This window comes from Chrysochloris asiatica, unplaced genomic scaffold, assembly GCF_000296735.1.
Source record: "Chrysochloris asiatica unplaced genomic scaffold, ChrAsi1.0 scaffold00006, whole genome shotgun sequence".
In the NCBI taxonomy this organism is placed as follows: Eukaryota; Metazoa; Chordata; class Mammalia; order Afrosoricida; family Chrysochloridae; genus Chrysochloris; species Chrysochloris asiatica.
Genome location: NW_006408524.1, coordinates 31,662,163 through 31,683,458, shown reverse-complemented (window position 1 = coordinate 31,683,458; position 21,296 = coordinate 31,662,163). Strand labels below are relative to the sequence as shown.

The 21,296-nt window shown below is 39.0% G+C and overlaps 1 protein-coding gene across 1 annotated transcript in view; it reads left to right on the top strand.

Moving 5' to 3' along the window:
- Positions 1-21,296, top strand: part of DNAH11 (dynein, axonemal, heavy chain 11) — a 436,577-nt gene that overhangs the window by 319,188 nt on the left and 96,093 nt on the right. The window contains 3 exon segments of the mRNA XM_006832223.1: positions 1,069-1,235; positions 13,080-13,315; positions 15,717-15,839. Of these exon segments, the coding sequence (XP_006832286.1) occupies positions 1,069-1,235; positions 13,080-13,315; positions 15,717-15,839 (526 nt within the window).

The following is a 21,296-nucleotide window of genomic DNA, read 5'->3' as shown; positions in this document are numbered from 1 at the left end:
TAAATTAAATATTAAGGGAGTCCTCATGTGGCACTGTAGATTAAGCACTGGGCTGTAAACTGAAAAATCAGTGGTTCAAATTCATCACCTGCTCCTTGGAAACTCTATACTGGGTCACTAAGAGTTGGAATCGACTCAATGGCACACAACAACAGCAACATACTTAACCTGTAAATCGTATTGTAAATGGTTATCCAAGCAGATAAAAGATCACAAACAGCATTAGACATGGTCTTCAAAGCTAGTGCAATCTCCCTCATTTATTTCTTTTCACATAGAATGTAGCTTCCTTTACTAATTTGATGATTATAATAGAATACTTGAGTTTAGGGACATTGTTGTTGCTGTCAGTTCCTACACATAGCGACCCTGTATAGGGTTTCTGAGGAGTTACTGGTAGGTTTGAAGCTCTGGTTAGCAGACCAGTGCTTATCTTACAGCTCCTCACCAGGACTCCTATACCAGGAACTATACACACTAGTTTTTAATTGGTAGAATTTAGGATAGATGAGCTTTATGTTTTAACATGAGTGATAATATTGGCTAGTGGCTGATTATAGGAAAAGGGAAATTACAAACAAATGTCAAAACAAAGCAAAGCAAAAACAAAGAAACAAACTTTACCTAGGGCAGCAAAGCACCATTGCTAAAAAAGTGGAAGAACAGAGAACAGCCAGGCTGACATGAAAAATCACAACATCTCTCAGTCGTGTCCAGAGTTCTTGGTCCTTCACTCCTGAAAGGACACTGAAAGTATCTGTCCACATTTCAAGAAGGACTTCAATCATAATGTTAGATAGGGCATTTGGTGAAGAAGAGATGGTAAAGAACCAATGTGAGACTGTAGTCAACTCCAGTGCAGAGTATAAGAGCTCCATTCATAATGATGGGTTTCAAACATACAGAAGATTATAATAGTCATGCCAACCAGCTACTTACTTTCTGTTCCTTCTGCAGACTGTGCTGAAGGACATAGACTTAAACTATGTTAAAAGGTAATTACATCAGCATTTATTGGGTTGACTGTCACCCTGCAATTACATCTGAGTAATTTTACCTTTCAGTCAGAAAAGATTCGCTGGGGTCAATCTATTGAATCCTTTGAAGCCCAAGAGAAGACACTCTGTGGAGATGTTCTCCTTACAGCAGCATTTGTATCTTATGTTGGGTCTTTTACAAAACAGTATCGCCAGGAACTGGTAGTCTGCAAATGGATTCCCTTTCTTCAGCAGAAGGTAATCTTTATTCTTTATCTTGTCCTAATTTGGAAGTGGTCTCTTGAAATTACAGTAACAAGAATAATTTATATGATGAACTTCTGTACTTCTGTAAGGATTGCCAGCTGGAAAGTCTTACATCAATAAGATGTTCTTTGACTGTTAGAGTTTTTCTTGTTTTAATGGTGGTTTTAACAGGGAGATGAGAAATATGAAAATTAATTATAAAAATCATATTACAGTTAATTATATGAATGTAATTTACAATCTCAATGTTTTTATAAGTTTATATAATTATGTGTACTTATTGGTGGTGGTGGTGATGTGCTGTGGAGTCCGTTTCAACTCATAGCGACCGTACTTAGGATTTCTGAAGCTATAACTCTTTACAGGAGCAGAAAGCCTCATCTTTCTCCTGAGGAATGATTGGCAGTTTTGAACTGCGGACCTTAAGATTAGCAGCCTGACTCAGAACCACTATGTTACCAGAGCTCCCTTTATACTTACCATGTAATATATATGTACATATAATGTGTAGGAGTCCTAGTATGGCACTGTGGGTTAATGTGCTGGACTGCAAGGTCAGTTTGAACTGCAAGGTTAGTGGTTCAGGCTCACCAAGCACTCCTTGGAAACCCTATATAGGGTAGCTATAGGTCAGAACCAACTCAAAGACACTGAACAGCAGCATCAGAATAATGTATAAGTTTATATAATTAAATGAACTGTAGACTGAATTGGGAAACAGAACAAAACTGATAACTGATACAAAGTTAGAATTATGTTATTTTATATCATGAAACTTATTACTATTACAGGTTACTCTTCAAAAGATTATTTTCCAGGTTACTCTTAGAATGAAGGTGTAGTATTTTGTATATAAATATGAAAATCACTTACCTTAAATTTGAAATTTTAAATTAATAAACTAAGTAAAATCATAGATTGAAAGGGTTTAAACCCAACTAGTTTAAGATCCTTCTTGTACATGTGAGAAAATTGAGGCACAGGAAGTTGAGATGACTTGACCGTGGTCAGATAGAATAGGAAATCAGACCTTCTGACCTTCATGCCAGTGTTCTCTGTGCAACAAACACTGTGTTCTTACAGTTGATTCAAGCAGGCCCTTTGTTCTGGTGTGTACTTAGTGATAGCTCTGGTAGCTTAGTGGTTACAAATTGGGCTGTTAATCGCATGGTCAGCAGTTCAAAACTATCAGCTGTTCCGTGGGAGAAACATAAGGCTTTCTGCTCCTGTAAAGATTTACAGCCTAGGAAACCCTGTACAGGGTCACTATGAGTAGGAACAGACTCCACGGCACTTAACAACAGTCCTCTCTAGACTAATAATGTTCGATATGGTTAGTATGTCTCCATTTTTACAATAGTTGTGTTTATGGTATAAATATGTGTCAATGAGATTTTTTTTTTAAATCAAATGTTTGAAAGATAGTTCATTATTGAAGGTATCCCATGATTGATCATCTTAAAAAGGCAAATCTCTTGTAACTAAATTATTTAATTTAGCTGTATTATCAAACCATGATTTTATATTTCTTAAATGCTCAGGTTTTTCTGTGGAATTAATCACCATAAAATATGCTTTTAGATAAGAGGCTAGCATACATTCTGCTAATTGGATAGTGAGCTTCTGCTCATTTTTGTCCAATTCTTAACTTCATTCTCAGTGTCAAAAGTATCAGTTATGTAAATCTTTTCTCTTTCTCAGTCTCACCTTCTCCAAACTTTAGTCGTCTTTTTGGGTGTGTTTGCCTGGCGTACCTCAGACTAAGGAATGTTCTCTTTCATGGTCTTCTCTGCATTCTCATTCATAAAGTATGCTTCCTCTTTCTAAAACTAGGGAAAACCTACTCCCTTCTTAAAGCCAAAACTATTGAACTTCACATTCTCATTGTTACAGTGACCCTTAATTTTGGGCATGTAATAGTACTGACAATATGAACTCAATGTTACCAGTCACTTTATGTATTTTTAATTAGAAATTTGCCTTTTCAGATGTAATTTTTAAATTAGTATACTGTAGTTGTTAGTTGCCTTCATGTTGATTCTGATTTGTAGCAACCCATGTAAGTAGTATAGGACTGTTCCAGAGTTGATTACTAGGCCTGTCTTCTACGGGTCCTCCAAATAGGTTGAATTAACAAACTTTGGCCAGTAGTCAAGTGCTTAACCATTTGTGCCACCTGAGAACTCATTAAATGAGTCCTGATTGTATTAATTGAGGACAGATTACAATTGATACCATCCTTAATTGCTGGTATGAATTTTTTTTACTATAGGGTGATGGTGGTGTCCCATGGAGTTAGTTCTGACTCATAAGAAACCTTATATAGGATTTCTGAGGCTATAAATCTTTACAGGAGCAGAAAGCCTCATCTTTCTCTTGAGGAATGGCTGGCTGGTAGTTTTGAACTGCAGCCCGCCTCATAACCATTACACTACCAGGAAATTTTCACATCAGTTGATTTGTATTTTCCCATTTATTTAAAATCCCAAACATAGATTTCCATAAAATTCTATAGGTTCCTCCATATACTAAGGATCTAACCACTTCTTATCACCTCCCTGGGCCAAGCTGTCTTCCCTCTCTTTGATTATTGTAAAAACTTCCTCATAGGTTTTTCTGTTTTTTATTTGCTGCTGCTTCTCCAAATCTGCTGTCAACGTAGCATAATCCTTTGAAAATATAAATCAGTTTAAGTGACTGTCCTGCTAAAATCTCTTTGATAGCTCCCCATTAATACATCAGAGCAAATGTCAAAGATGACAAAGGCTTGCAAACCCCTCTATAATCTTTTTTGATCTTACTTCCTATTATTCCTTTCCTTGATACTCTGTTCTGGTCACACTGGCTACCTTTCCTGAAAATACCTCAGGTCCTTTGCATTGGCTGTCTCTCTGTCTCTCTGCATAGCTCATTCCTTTCACCCACCAAATCTTTGTTTGAAAAATACTTTCTCAACACTGGATATCATTGCAACCCCAGTTCTCCAATGGGCAACATCCCATTTAGCATGCTCTGGTTTTTCACTGTGATACTTGTCGCTTTCTAACACGATTTTATTTAATCACTTACGGTTGATATCTGCTCCCTGTCTTCACTAAGGAGTCATAGTGTGGTGCTGTGGATAATGTACTGGACTGTAAGGTCCGTTTGAACCACAAGCTCAGTGATTCAAATTCACCAGCCATTCCTCAGAAATCCTATATAGGGTCACTATGAGTTGGAACCAATTCAATGGCACTTAATCACAACACCTTCAGTAAACTGTAAGATCTGTGGAAGCATGGGTTTTTCTATGTTTTGTACACTGCTATTTCCTATAATGAAACCTGGAACCTAATGGATACTCAATAATATATTTATTTAAAAAGAAATAACATCTTTGGTTGTGGTTGTGTGCCATCAAGTTGGATCTAACTCATAGCGACCCTGTATATAGTTTCCAGGACTGTAATTCTTTACTGGAGCATAAAGCCTCATCTTTCTCCTGCAGAGAATCTGGTAGATTTGAAGTGCTGACCTTTTAGTTAGCAACCCAACTCATAACCCACTATGCTACCAGGATTCCTTTACAACATCTTACTGAGCTATAGCTCACATACAAGTTAGTCGTTTAAAGCACTATAATCCAATGGGTTTTAGTATAGTTGCACACCATTTCATAGCTGCACACCCATCACTGAAATCAACTTTAGAAAAGTCTCATCATCCCTAAAATATCCCACATGTCTATTAGCTGTAACCTCCCATTCAACCCTTTTCCCTGGTCCCCATCTTTCTGGGTCCTAGACAACCACCAATCCTATGTCTGGCTCTATAGATTTGTCTATTTTGGGGACTTTTCCTAGAAATGGAATAATACAATAGTATTGTCTCCTGTGACAACTTTCTATCACTTAGTGTAATGTTTTCATGTAGTGTGTATCAGTACTTCATTGCTTTTTTTATGGCCCTAGTTAAGGCTGTTTCAGTGACATAGTAAACTGGAACCCAGATTGCTCTGGGTTATCGATATGTGGGAAATAAGGAAGTAGAGACAGGAAGGGTCACTTCTCCTTCTAGTAATTTGACTGTGAAGGGTAGGAGATATGCAGATGTCCCTAATTAGAGACATGGAGTCAAGGGAGGAATCTCTGTGGTCTTTTTTTCCCTTAATGTGAGTGAGACTAGAACACATTTCTGTGATCCAAGAGAAAAACTGGAAAGGAAATGTTGATGAGAACAGGATGAAGAATGACTGCCCTTCCAGAACTCAGACAGGATGGGCTCCAGAATGGAGGTCAAGGAAATGGCTTTCCATTCAAGAAGGAAGACCCATTCAACTTGGGGAAACAAAGGTGGACACAGTCATATTGACAGGAAGAAAGAAAGTTGATGCCATGACATTTGATGGTCTGTCTTCTCTCAGGGGAGTAGTAAAATGCAGCTCCAGGTAGCAAGATGAAAAGATAGAAATTAGGAGAACATGTTCGAGGAGAGCGGTATAAATGTCAAAACTAGCCATAAAGGAGAGTAGGTTTTAAGTGTTACTAAGCAGCTTTCAGGAATCCATAGTGACAAAGAGTCACAGTAATAAGGCTTCAGCAGCAGAACTCAAAATCTGAGGATAAACAGAGGACAGAGAATGTTCAATCCAGTAAGATTGGCAGGCAGATGTGCCAGAAAGAAACGGAGGCAGAAAAGGTGATGGGATAGGCAGGACAACAATAATGGAATCAGAGGGGCAGCTTAGATTGGATAGAGATGTCAGAGTACTCTGAAGTGATTGGTTCAAAGTGTTGTAGGATACAGGACTGGATTTCTTAATACTGTTATTGGTTAGCATATGTATTATGTTTAAAAGTGTGTGATAGATGTAGACAAGCATGTTCCGAGAATTGGATATTAGAATATTAGATTTCAATAATGAAATGTTGTTGCTATTGTAATTAAGTACCCTTGAGTTGGCTCCAAATCATTATTGTTGTTATAAGTGCCATCAAGTCGGTGCTGACACATAGTGACTCTGTATAGGGGTTCCAAGGAGGATTTGGTGGGCTTGAACCATCGACTTTGTGCTGATCCTATTGCATCACACCAGGGACACATTGTTAGATGCTTAAACAGTCAGTTCTGATTCATAGCGACCCTATGCACTACCGAAGGAAACACTGCATGGTCCTGGGCCATCCTCACAATTATCGTTACATTTGAGCCCACTGCTGCTGCTACTGTGCCAATTCATCTCTGGTAGTCTTCCTCTTTTTCACTGATTCTCCACTTTACCAAGCATGATGTCCTTTTCCAGGGACTGATCCCTCCTGATATAAGTATAGAGTCAAAGTCTCGCCACCCTGGCTTCTAAGGAGCATTCGGGCTGTACTTCTTTCAACACAGATTTGTTTGTTCTTCTGGCAGGTCATGATACTTTTCATACTCTTCTCCAACACCATAATTCAAATTCATCAATTCTTCTATGGTCTTCCTTATTCATTGTCCAACTTTCACATACATTTAAGGCTATTGAAAATACCATGGCTTGGGTCAGGCACACCTTCATCTTCAAACTGATATCCTTGCTCTTGAACGCTTTAAAGAGGTCTTTTGCAATAAACACATCATTTGATTTCTTGACTACTGCTTCCATGAGTGTTGATTGTGGATCCAAGCAAAATGAAATCTTTGACAACTTGAATCGTCTCTCCATTTATCATGATGTTATTTATTGCTCCAATTGTAAGGGTTTTTGTTTTTGTTTTTGTTTTTTTGACATTGCAGTGCAATCCATACCAAAGGCTGTGTGGTCTTGGATCTTCATCAGTCTTTTAAGTCCTCTTTGCTTCCAGAGAGCAAGGTTGTATCAGTTGCATATCACAGATTATTAATGAATCTCTCTCCAATCCTGATGCACATTCTTCTTCATGTAATCCAGCTTCTCAGATTCTGACTCATAGCAACCCTCCATAGAGTTCCCAAGGATGCACATTTCTATGAGAGCAGAAAGCCTTATCTTTTGAAGGCGCCCATGTAATTCTAGTATGCAGTCTGCTTGAGAGCCACTGCCCTGTGGGAGAGCTGAGTACTGGTTAAAACAATCAGGAAGCTGGAGTGAGAAGAGAGTTTGGTCCAAACAGAGAATACTAGAGCATTGTCAGATGGTACAACTGGGGATGGGGGGTGGGGGTGGGAGGACAGAAAGCTGGGGAATGAGTATGAATGAAACAGAGAATTATGACTGAAAAGGGCAGGGGTAGTGTATTTACATGGTCTTAAGGACCTAAATGAAACTGTTATCGAAAGTTGTTTGCATCTAGCTGAGCAGATAGAGACATAGACAAGTTTAAGGACAGAGGGCATTGGTACTACACTCATTATTCTGACCTAAGAGGACATAGATAGAAGGTGTTCTGAGCCTTCCTCATCCCTGGTATACCTGGCCAGACTCTTGTAAGAGTTAAATGCAAAAATGGAAAGAGTAAAAGGTATATGAATATATTTGATAAACTTACAATGCCTTATATAAATAGCAGTGGCTTTGTAACCAGCATATTAAGAAATATTGTCTGCTAAGGGAGTTCCCTTTTCTCTTAGAAAATGCTCCTTGGTGGGTTTTCAGAGGATTCATATTCATTTGGTGTTAGGATTAGTTTTACTTGGCTCCTGCCACTTGCTGCCGGTCTTCCCTTTTCTCTCTAGTAAAGCTTATTTTCTAGGGAAGCGAGCCTCGCTTCTTTTTATCCTGCTCCACATGGTGGTAGTATCCTGACCCGTAACAAACTGACACTACGTATGAAGCAATTAGATGGGGCCTTGAATGTGATGACTTTAGAGGCTGACTTTGGTCTCAGAAGTCTCCCTCGTTGCACTTGGTTTCCAAACTCATCTCCCTCTCTGCCGTCTCCTTCAAGGAATTCTCTAAAGAAGAGTGAATTGAAAACCTAGATTAAGATAATATTGAGAAAATGATGCCTCTACTGTAACTATCAAAAAATATTTTGAAGACAAACAATGGGTGTATGTAGTGCTGTAACTACCTAAATGAACTTAATACTAGTTTCAAAACAAAGCAAAACTAAACTAAAATCTAAGTCCAAGTGTGTTCACCGTATTTATGATATCCTTTAATGTGGGTTACCTGCTTTATTTCCCCTGCTACGTTACACTGACCGGTAAGAGAAAAGAAAACCAAAGTTAGTGCTCTCTTTGAATCCCCAGTACTCTACCCTGCACAAATTAGGTGCTGAAACAATTCATACACTTGTGGTGATACAATGTCTACAGGTGTGTTTTCTGTTACTAATTTGATTTTCAAAAAAATCAAAGTTATTCAAAGCCTCAAATTAAGTTTTGTTTTGATCTGTGCCATTGAGTCCGTTCCTCCTTACAGAGACTCTGTATGGGGTTTCCTGGTGTGGCTGGCACTGTGGGTTAATGCGCTGGACTGCAAGGTCAGTTTGAACCACAAGGTTGGCACTTCCAGTTCACCAGCCGCTCCTCAGAAAAACCCTATCGAGAGTCGCCGTGGGTCGGAACCAACTTGACAGCACTCAACAACAACAACAACATAGGTTTTCCAAGGTTGTAAATCTTTACAGGAGGAGAAAGCTTCATCTTCCACCCATGGAGCAGCTAGTAGATTAGAACTGCTAACCTTATGGTTAGCAGACCAACACATAACCCACTATGCTACCAGAGCTCCTTATCCCTTGCTAATAAGAGAATGTTTATTATAGAAGACACTCTACTGCTTGTGTCTTCAAGGAATTTGTGTAACAAGTCAGATACTAATGTTTGTTGTTCATAGCTGTATGACATAGTTTGATTTGATCCTAAAATAGCATTATAGTTTGAAATAATAGGAATATGATGCTATTTTTCCTATATTCATATTGGATTGCATCAATCTTATTTTGTTTGCTGGACCTCTTTGGCCAACGAGTAAACCAAACTCCTACAGCTTCCTCTGCCTTCTGTAAGAAGGTTCTTACTACAGCCTCTCATGAAGGCATGTGTCTGCCGCAAACTATAGGACAAGCTCTTTAGTCATCTTGCTCATTTTGGTGACTCCGGAGCCTGCAGGAAGTGTGCTCAATAAACATTTGTTGATTGGTAACTGACAGTAAAGGGCTATCTACAATGTAGTTTAAGTTTTGTAAGTCAGTCAGTTTTTATAGAGAATGAGTTTTATTCTTTACAATACATTCCTTTCCCTACTACACTTTCTGCTTCCCTCCTTCTCTCTGTCTCTACTTAAGCAATATTTTATTTTAATTTTGGTGAAAGTATACATAGAAAAAGGATCTCTGGTGGCGCTGTAAGAGAAGCACTGTATTGCTAACCACGGAGTCAGCAGTTCAAACCTACCAACCATGCATTGGGAGAAAGATGAGACTTTCTGCTCCCTTCAGGCAGGATTTCCAGTCTCAGAAACCCTATAAAGGGTCACTATGAGTCAAAATTGACTTGATGATGTAATAACCCATAGTGACACTGGTCGCATTTTTCAATTTGTATCAACATTCTCATTATTTCCATTTTAGATGTTTTATTCCCATTATTTCAGTCTCGCTGCCCCTCCCCCAAGGTTGTCATCTTTGTTTTGAAATAACTGTTCAGTTTGATCTCATATGGATAATTTTTTAAAGAACACAGTTCTTGCTATAAAGTTAGTTGTTCCCCCAAATATAGGTGTTACAAATCCTAACTTCTATAATCCCTTTTGAGAATGGGTGTTCTTGTTATGTTTACCAAGCTGTATTAGCGCAGGGTGTATTTTGCTTCCATCTGTTTTGAGATATAAAAGAGCAGATTAAGAAAGCAGAGAAACAAGCCGAGATGGAGGGAGCTAGATGACAGGCCACGTGAAGATCACCGAGGGGCCAAGGGACAGAAGCTGAAAAGAGACAAGAACATCACCCCCCCACCCCCCCCCCCCACCCCTAGAGCCAACAGAGACAGCCTCCCCCTAGCGCCAGTGCCCTGAATTCAGACTTCCAGCCTCTTCAACTGTGAGGAAAGAAAAACCACCTACTTGTGGTCTTTCTGTTATAGCAGCACTAAATAACTAAGGTAGTTCTCGGGGCTGAAATTCTTTACTTTTGAGTTACCCTGCTATTTTAGTTAAAAGGTACTTTCAGGGAATCATTTCTAGTCAAGGTGAAAAGCATATCTCAGAAGACAGTCTCTGGAATTTTTTTCCATCTCAGTCAGTCCAGTAAATCTGGACTCTGAGAATTTTGAGTTCTGGTATACGTATTTTCCCTCTTTCTTTAAGGATCCATCTACTGGAACCCTAGTTAGAATATTGGGGAGTAGTAGCTGAGCATCATCTAGTTCACCATCTGGTCTCCATGAAGACAGTTAGTCCTATACTCTGATTCATTCTTTGGTTCTTGGATTTTCTTCATTCTTTTTGTCTCCAGCCAATTAAAGGCCGACAGTTGTACAAATGTAAGTCAAAAACTATTGCTAGTTTTTGAAATAGGGTTCCAGCTCATGTATGCATAGGTTTATTCCAAGCAAAACGTGTTTAAACATGTCTCTGTAATTAATGGATGGCTGCAGACAAATTCTCTCATTAATTCACCTTTCTTAGTCTCAATAGCGTGCCTTCAGAAAACAGAAGGGTCTAATCAAAACAGTGGCTTCTGAGGGCTCTGTTGGACCAGTTAAATACAAGGTAGGCAGGTTAGCTCAGAAGGTTATATGTTTTTGGATACTCTAAAGGGGTGCTCTTGATGGATTTTTTTCAAAAGACACAGGGCGATCATGGGGACTCATTATGAAGAAGTTTTAAGAAAATTGAAAATTACATTGAGGAGAAAAAAAGCCAGAAAAATTGTGCTGTTTGAACTTTTTTCCATCATGACAGTGCGCCTGCTCATTCTTTGAGGGTAGCAGGGGCTGTTCTATGAAAAATTGGTTAGGAGACTTTGCCACATCAACCCTACAGTCCTGATGTTGCCCTTTCAGACTTGTTTTTGTTTGCAAAGCTCAAAGACCATTTAAGAGGAGCACGATTTGAGTTCCTCAAGGATATCAGAACTGCCATTTTGATGTGGTATGAATTGAAGCATGCAGGATTCTTTGGATAAGGATTATAGAGATGGAAATACCATATTCAGAAATATGTACACCTCCATGGAGGGTTTGTGGAGAAACAATAGCTTCATAGGTATTTTGATATTTTGTTTAATAAAGGTTTCTATGATTTTGTAGCAATACTTTATGACTTATCCTTGTATTCTGAGATGACCCACTCCCAAACTTTTAAGGCCCCATATACTGCTCACCAAGTAGGGTGTAGAACATGAACATTATGAACTATGGTATACAGCTTGACTGAATTGACCCACTAGACTATGATCCTAAATCTTCAAAGAAATGAATCCCATGAGGTAACTTGTTATGTCTAAGAGGTATCTGCAGCCCAACTGTCTACTTTGTTTTCTACTGTGTATTTGTAGTTGTGTTTGACCATTTTTTTTGAAACAAGGGCCTGTAGTTTTTCCCCTATGATTTCTTCAAAGAACTTTATAGTTTTAACTTTAATATTTAGGCCTTTAATCCATTTTGAGTTAGTTTTTGTGTGGTGTTGTGTTTTGGGTACTTTTCTGCATGTGAATATTCAATTTGCAAGTGCCATTGGTTGAAAAGACTGTTTTTTCTCCATTGAATGGACTTTGACCTCTTGTTGAAAATCAGTTGTTCATAAGTAGATGAATGGATTTGTTTCTGGGGTCTCAATTCCATTGGCTATGTATCTATCATTGAACCAGTACCAGGCTATTGTCATTACTGTGACTGCATTCTGTATTTTGAGATTAGGAAGTGTGAGGCTTCCTACATTGTTGTTTTGCTCTGATGTTTTAGATATTTTGGGCCTCTTTCCTTTCATTATAAAATTGGTGTTTAGTTTTCCCTTTTTTTTTTTTTTTTAATGCTATTGGAATTTTGATTGGCATTGCATTGTACCTATAGTTGTGGGGAGTAGTACTAACATTTTCACTATACTAATTCTTCCAGTCCATAAACATGGCCTATCCTTTAGTTTAAATAAGTCTCTTAATCTCTTGTCGCAGTGCTTTATAGCTTTCACTGCATAAGCTCTTTATATCCCTAGTTAGGTGTATTCCTAGGAATTTAATTCTATTTTCTAGAGGTTATTGTAAATAGTATTGTTTTCTTGATATTCTTTTCTTGTTTCTCCTTGTCGGTGTAAAGAAACCCAACTGATGTTTGTTTCCTTCTCTTAGAAGGAGATAACAACTCATATCATTTTATAATGCTGTTGTCTGCTGTCACCGTCTAGGCAAATCCCTCAACATAAGTTCCCTGGCACAATAGCAAACTAATGGAATTCATAAGGACTGAATACATTTTGTTGACCTATTCCAGAAAGACACGTCATCTCCTTGTAGTGATGACCTATAGTTAAATAGAAATGCCTGAGCGGGACATTGCATTTTAACATTGTTTCTATGGGCTGATTATTCATAAGCAAATAAGTTTCTGTTATCTTGCCATTCTTCTTGGTGACTACATTTCACTCGGATTTGATAGAAATAGCTGTAGATGTGTGTGTAAAACAAAGTACTGTTCAGTTGAAGTCAAGAGAAGCAGTTAATAAATCATAAATTGAGTATGCTGTCGGCAGACTCCTGAGAGGTCAATACAGGGCTTAGCAGGTTGAATTGTATTTGATGATGAGCACTTTATTTTGCTTCTAAGAGAGCATTTATTTTTGTTCCCCTAGAGTCACTTTTTCTTGGGTTCAGTCTCTTGTTTTCTTGTCTGTCATGCTGAATCTCCCTCCTCTGCAACAATGCCAGTTTATTGCATTCAACTCTGCTTTCAAAGGTTTCCATTCCAATAACTGAAGGCCTGGACTTGGTAGCCATGTTGACAGATGATGCTACAATTGCTGGCTGGAATAACGAAGGACTGCCCAGTGACCGAATGTCAACTGAAAATGCCACTATCCTAACGCACTGTGAGCGTTGGCCCCTGATGATAGATCCCCAGCAACAAGGAATTAAGTGGATCAAGAATAAGTATGGAGCTGACCTCAAAGTCACACATCTGAGCCAGAAAGGGTATGTAGATTCTGAAAGGCTGACTTTCTGTTTATAGCTGCTTTGAGGTGGGTTTAATTTTTATACAGATTTAGTATTTGTTGGAGTCCTGGCATGGCACTGGACCAAAAGCTTGTTTGAATCACAAGGTTGGCAGTTCAAACTCACCAACTCCTCCTCAGAAACCCTATCAGGGTCGCTATGAATCGGAACCGGCTTGAAGGCACTCAGTGACAACAGTATTTGTTAGACTTCTTTATCACTTTAAAACATTTCAATATGATGCTAGTGGTTTATCTGGGTGGTACAAGTGCTTTGCACCTGACAACTAACCCAAGCACTTGGTGGTTCGAGCCTACTCAATGGCACCACAGAAGAAAGGAATGGTGATCTACTTCTGGGAAGAAACATAAAACAAGAAAACCATAAGGAGTAGTTCTGCTCTGACGCACGTGGGGTCGCTGCGTCTCCGTTGACTCAGTGGTAACAGGTTTGGTTTTTGTTTTGTTTTTCTGTCTGTTCATGTTTCATATAAAGTATGTCTGCTGAAAAACCATTTATGCTGGATAATGTCCAATTAAAATGAAGAAAAAATTAGCTTGTTGTTTAGCTCCAACACTGAATCTGAAAAGTGAAACATTTTCTAAGGTCAAGAAAGGCAAGATGATATATAGGGTAATGTCTTAAGAGTGTTGGTATATGGTAAATAATAATAATTAAAAAAAAAAAAAGAAAACACTGCCATTGAGTCAGTTCTGATTCATAGCGAATCTTTTTTTTTTTTTCTTAATTTTTCTTTAAATGTTTTATTGTGAATTATGTGATAGTCTACATGGGAGAATATTAGTTATACATTCATCCTATTGTATATTGTTTCATTGCCATGGTTACAATCCCCTCCATGCATCATCAATCAACCACAGGGTATACCCTGCAAGCCTGCCCCCCAGTCGTCAGCACACAGCCCCTCTCCCTCTCTGTGTCTAAAGTCCCCAGCTGCACCATCTCTCCAAGTCATTGTCGCTGCCTCCATCTCTGGCATCACTGCTTCTCTGGGTAGGGTCCCACTCTCCGCTCTTCTCCGTTGATGATCCTAGGGACCTCTGCTCCTAGACTGGAAAGTTAATCACTTCCCTCCTTTTGCTACAAAACATCTACCTTTACATTTCCAATCCTCACAATCAGCCTGATAACAATTATTCACTATTGTATCACCAGAGACCTATCCACATTTCCTTTCATCAGCAGACAGATTGGCTACTACTCAGTGGAGATTCTACCTTCCTCCACACCCTCTGGATCTTGATTCCCACTTGAAAGCTTGTAAGCCAGTCACTTCTTGCCTTTGAAGCACCCCCATTTTGAGTAGCCAATGTCCAAGTTGCCCATCGCTGTCTACTCTGTGTATGGAGGGGGTGGGAATGATGCTTGCATAGTGAATCTTTTACAGGATCAGACAGCCTCATGTTTCTCCTGCAGCGTTACTGGTGGGTTTGAACCACTGACCTTTCAGTTAGCAGCCCAACAACCTTAACCACAGATCTGCCAGCGCTAGTCACCTGCACCTATAGGTTCAAAGATATTTGCAGGCATATTCCTAAATATGTACATTGTCTATAGCAAGCTCTCGACATGGCAATAAATCCCAACACTGGCTGTCTAAAGATAATTTAATTATTTGTCAAGTTCCCTTGTCACTCTTGAAACTGGTTTTACTATGAGATTCTTTTTATCCTGGGGTCCTCACAACATTACTATCTCATAAATTGAAAGCTGTCAATGTGTAGTTGGTGTTCACTGAACACTGATTAAATTATTTTAGACCAATTGATATTTCATTTGACCCTTTGTCAGCTTTTCACATATAAACTGAGGTAAGAAATTTCTGTAGTTATATAGATAAATGCAGTCCTTGTTGATCTAAATACCTAGAGAGAAAAAAGTTGGGGGTTGGGAGAGACTTTAGGAGAATGGGAATAGAATAAAATGAAAATTCACCACTTAACATGACTATATTTTAAAGTTGAAAAAGACAATTTGAGGAAGTCACTAGACATTTAGTATAATTTTGAATTTTTTAATTAAATGTAAAGGACCTGTTAAAAAATTTAATTTATACAATTGGATGGATTACATTTATTTCCACCATGATTATTATTTTAGAAATGAATTAATTTACATATGGCCTTAGTTTGACTTTTGAATTTTACTTGGAAAAATGTGACAGTAAGATCTCTCTCAAAAGCTGATCTTTATGTGCATGTAATCTAGTTGAAGAAGACTATTACTTTATAAAATAGTCTGCTTTAAGTTAGTATATCCCATTTAAAATATCTACATTAAATTAATTTAATCATATAAATAGCCTTGGGCATTTTTCATGTGCTTACTGACACTATCTCAATTCTGACTTAATTTAAAGGTTTTTGAACACTATTGAAACAGCGTTGGCCTTTGGAGATATCGTCTTAATTGAAAACATTGATGAAGTAATAGATCCTGTGCTTGACCCACTGCTTGGCAGGAACACAATTAAAAAAGGAAAGTAAGTGTTCTTGAATTTTTAACATTTGTTTTGGGATGAATTGTTATTATTTGCCTCTATACCTTGGACTCATAATTACGCAGAATCTATTTGAACTGCATAGTCGGTGGTTCAAGCTCACCAGCTGCTCCTTGGAAACCCTATACTGGGTCACTATGGGTCAGAATCGACTCAATGACACTTGACAACAACAACAACATTGGACTCCTCTTGGTGACAATTCTGAACTTTCAGTCCCTGGCACCTAGGCTTCAAAGACAAAGCAGCTTCAACATGACCCAAATTTTAGACTATTTGGTGGATTTAGATCCATTTTTGCTCAATTTCTGATTTAAAGGCCCAGACTGCATTGTCATAAATTGTACTGAGAATAGTTTCCCCTTTACTAGCTTGTACCAATGATTTCTCTAACTGAAGTAATTTGCAAGACAGTTTTAGTATTTTTGCCTTATCTGCATATTACTTGTACTATTTATTTCTTTAATAGTTTTAAGTCAATTTTAAATCCACTAATGACTTTTTTCATCTCAGCCTCATTCAAGGTTATAACACATTCTACTTTTTTTCAAATGTACTTTATAAACAGTTAACCATTCAAATAAAGAAGTCGTTGTGAAGGACCACTGAGTCCATGATGATCCATAGCGGCCCTGCATAGGGGTTCTGAGGCTCCTTGTGGGAGCAGAAAGCTTCATCTCTCTCCCACAGATCAGCTGCGGGGCTCAAACCATTGACCTTGTGGGTCACAGTCCAGTGCTTAGAACTCATTGTTGTTAAGTCCTGTCAAGTAAGTTCTGACTCATAGTGACCCTTTTTAGGGTTTCAAAAGAGCGGCTGATGGGTTTGAACCACCAACTTTGTGGTGAACAGTCCAGTGCTTATCCTACAGTGCCCCACAGGCTCCCAAGAACTCATTAGTGGACCCACTAATAGCATCCCTTGACACCATGGGAGACTACCAACAACTGAGAACACCCCAGGTAAAACACATGTGACTTTCCAAAGTGCAACTGCTTTGCCTCCTGGAATACCACACTTTCCAGAACATTCTTCTAGAGTATCCCAGACATCCCCAGGAAGCCACTCTGTCAGTTTAATACAAATGTGTGAACAATAGACATAGTGATTAAGTCACTAAGCAAATCTGAGTGGGCTGAGGGAGAGACTGGCATTCCAAAAGCTCTCGTGTTTCCTCACTCAAAACACCACCTTTCTCTAGAATCAGTATTGCACTGGATTTCCTTTGCTTTGTTGTTTTTTTCCTTCTCAGAGATATAATTTCAGAACTTCCTTAACCCCCTCCTTCTTCCTTAACACCCACTCTTTGCCGCAAAGGTATAGATCTTCTGCATTACTAGATTCTCCCTGCCAATTTTAAGTGGAAACAGGCATACTTAAAGGTGATTACCTTCTATTTTAAACACTCTTTAACTTATTAGTGTGGTATTTATTATATAGCTTACCAGGTAAATCCATTTAGAGTGACTGACAACTTGTAATTGTTTAATAAAGCAAACTTTACCCAGACATGCATTTAGAACACTCTAATAAGTCATTTGACAAACTGTAATTCTGAACATAAATATAATTGTAGCCATGTCTAATGTGTTAAAAATATGGTATAAAATCATGAATGCCACTAATGTGAAATCCTTATTATGAAGGTTCTGATCTTTTATGGAAACCTAATATTTTTGTCACTGAAATATATATACGGCAATCTTTATCTTGGACTTTTCAGTAACACAATTTATGTTTAAGAAATTAGCTGATTCTCTGTTATATTTCTTTGGATTGGAGAAAAGCTGAAATTACCTGAAACTGATGGATTCAAGTCATGATTTGTTTCCATAGGATTGCTGAAAAGAATCAGTGAGCATTCCAGAGGATTTGTATTTTAGAAACTAAAACTATTTTGCAGAGAGCATCAAGTCTTCATTATAAACTATTGTCAAGTCAGAACAATTTGTTTAAAATTTATAATTTTACCGAATATGTGCTCTCTCTTATGCTTTGTAGAACTGATCATGTCTTTCCAGTATTTTCAGAAGACTTAAGTAAGAGAACTAAAAAGGAGCTCTGGTAGCATAGTGGGTACAAATAGGGCTGCTAACCTCAGGGGCAGCAGTTCAAAACTACCAGCTGTTCCATGGGAGAAAGATGAGGCTTTCTGCTCCCATAAAGATTTATAGCTTTGGAAACCCTGTACAAGGTCGCTGTGAGTCAGAACTGACTCCACCGCACATAACAAGAACAACAACAACAAGAGAACTAGAAATTATCTGTAAGAATATAACAAATGGTGTTTATTGGATCAGTTATTGTCTTTACAGTCCTGGCTCCTAAATGCTTATATGTGAGAACAACCACTTGTATGAAGCTGAATTGCAGATCTCTGTCTCTAATTTCTGCTACTTGCCTCACTTGTTCATGTATTTCCAAACGTGAGAGCTAGTGGTATCCATAAAAATCATCTTGTCACTCAGTCAGCAAATCTTCACTAAGCATTGCTGTATGCCAGGCACTATGCAAGTAGCGTAGTGGTTACGAATCAGGCTGCGGACCCTAAGGTCAGCGGTTTGAAACTACCAGCTGCTCCGCGGGAGAAAGATGAGGATTTCTACTCCAGTAAAGATTTATACCCTCGGAAACCCTGTACAGGGTCACTATGGGTTGGAACCAACTCGACGACACTTAACAACAACAACATGCTAAAGGCAAGGAACCCTAGTGGTGCTGTGAGTCAAGCCCTGGACTATTAACCAAAAGCTCAGTGGTTTGAGCCCACCAAGCTCTCTATAGGAGAATGATTCGTCATCTGTTTTCATGAAGATTTACAGCCTCAGAAACTCTATAAAACTAGTTCTACTATATCCTATGGAGTAGCTATGCGTCTGAATCTACTTGAGGGCAATGAGCTTATGCTAGAGGCTGGGAATTCAAAATTCTGTAAGATTTCGAGGCACCTCTGGGTATAGTAAACTGCCAACGTTTTGGTTAATGCCTTAGTGTTTAGCAATGTGCACCATCTATGGACTCTGCAATAAGGTACGGACCCTGCCTCCAAGACATTTATGTTTCCTTAGGGGAAGATAGAACTATCAACAGTAAATGCATTGTGGTGTCACTAGGATAATTAGAGAGTTATATATGGCAGGAAGCATTCCATAGTAGAGACTTGAAAAGGCTTTGTGGAAACAATTGTATGTGATTTACATTTAGTCAGTATGGTTCTTGAAAGATGAGTAGCCATTTGTCAGGTAGACAATTGGGGAAGGAGAGTCCTAGGTGAGGAAATTCATAGCAAAGACAAAAAACAACCCAACAGGTTTAGGGAACTGGAATTAAATCCAAATGCATGTGAGTCATGACTAGGGGGAAAGGGACTAGAGTGTGGACTGAGAGAGATGGGACTGCAAAGGCCCAGAGCATGGACATCATTGTGCATCTACAGTTGACTTGCCGGTTAGCCTTTTCCAGTAGGTCAAGGATCCTTGTTTTTCCCCCAGAGGCCCATTCCTGTCAATAGCAGTAGTTGACAACGGCAGTTGTTTTTGATATTGGGTCAAAGCACTGCCTTCCTGGAGTCACAAATCTGGTATCTCCATCGTTTTGCTTGAGAATCATGGACATAAATAAATGGGGATGTTAGTGAAGACTCTTAAGCATTCTGGGGGTAATGTGTACATATTTATGTCTCTGAATGATCATATTGTTGGCAAGTTCAAGTAGTGGTTGAAAAGAGTATGGACTTGGAAGCAAAGTCCAGTACCAAACAATTACAAATAAAGGTGAGATATGATGTAAGCCTGAATTAAAGCTCTAGAAGTAGAGCTAGAGAGGACAGGACAGATTTTTTTTAGTGATCGAGTTCATATCATTCATTCATGGTTACTAGCTGGATATTGTTGCCAGAAAAAAACAGAAGAATCACGGATGATTCCTAGTTGCCTGCTGCCTGAATTGGATTAAATGATGGTGCCATTTATAGAGAAGAGAAGAGAAGTTAGTGGAAGAGGGGAAGTTAGGAAGAGAAGTTAGTGGAAGAAGGGAAGAGGTAGTTCATTCCCAAAAGATACATCTAATGTGCAGTTGACGTATATGCATAGAACTTATAAAAGAGTTCATGGTTGAACATGTAGATTCAGAAACATCTAGATAGAGAGGTAGTTCAACTGTTGTGGTAAATATGGTTGTTTGGAGAGACTTTTCACAGTCAGAAAGTTGGAGATTCCCCTTACTTTACAGCTGAGAAAAATGGGGGCTGAAAGTGCTTAGATAATGCCTTTTTGTGATGCCCTAAGTCCTGGTATGACACTGTAGGTTCAGCCCTGGACTGCTAACCACAAGGTCAGTGATTGAAACCCACCAGCTCCTCCTCTGAAACCCTATACAGGGTCGCTATGAATCAGAACAGACTCGATGGCACTTAGCAACACCAAAATGACTATATGAAGAAGTCCGGGTAATAAAAAGTGGGTTAAATGGTGGGCTGGTAATCACAAGATTGGCAGTTCAGAGATACAGCCATGCCACGGAATAAAGAGGAGACTCTATGCTCCCGCTAAGATTTGCAGTCAAAGAAATCCAATGAAAGAGAGTCCTCCTCTGTCTTACAGAGTCTCTTTGAGTAGTAATTGACCTGATGGCAGTGGGTGAGTGGATGACTGCATGAAAGACATCCTGGTGGTACAGTGGTTAAGCACTTGGTTACTAACCAAACAATCAGGGACCCAAACCCACCACGTGCTTTGAAGGAGAAAGATGCCGTAATTTGCTTCTGTATTGTTGTTGCTAAGTGCCATAGAGTCTGTTCTGACTCACAGCAACCCTGTATAGGGTTTCCCAGGAGCAGCTGGTGACTTTGAGATGCTGCCCAGGTGGCTCAAGCCAACCTTGTGGTGGACTGCTTGTCCTATAGTCTTGAAGACTACAGTTTTGGTAACCCTGTGGGGCAACTCTACTCTGTCTGTACAGTTTCTGTAAGTCAGAATCAGCTTGGGGGGTTTGTAATTGTTGTTGGCATGTTTGTTTGGTTTGATATGTGTAATATGCTGGACTGCAAAGTTAGTTTGAGCCACACGGTCAGTGATTCAAGCTTATCAGTGGCAACTTGCAAACCCTATACAGGGTACATGTGAGTCAGAACCACCTCAATGGCATTTAACAACAAATTTTCTTAGCCACCTTTTCCAGATAACTGTCATTAATGGCACTCCCACCATTTGGTGGAGTTCCTGTTTTATTTTGCCAATCAAATACTTCCTACTCTATCTGTTCGATTTTTACCCCCTAAACCATGCTTGTTTTCCCATCAGTGTTTGCAATCTACACTTTCACTTTTGTTGTTGTTGTTGTTATGTGCCGTGGAGTCAGTTCCAACTCATAGCAACCCTGTACAGGGTTTCCGAGGCTGTAAATCTTTACGGGAGCAGAAAGCCTCATCTTTCTCCCACG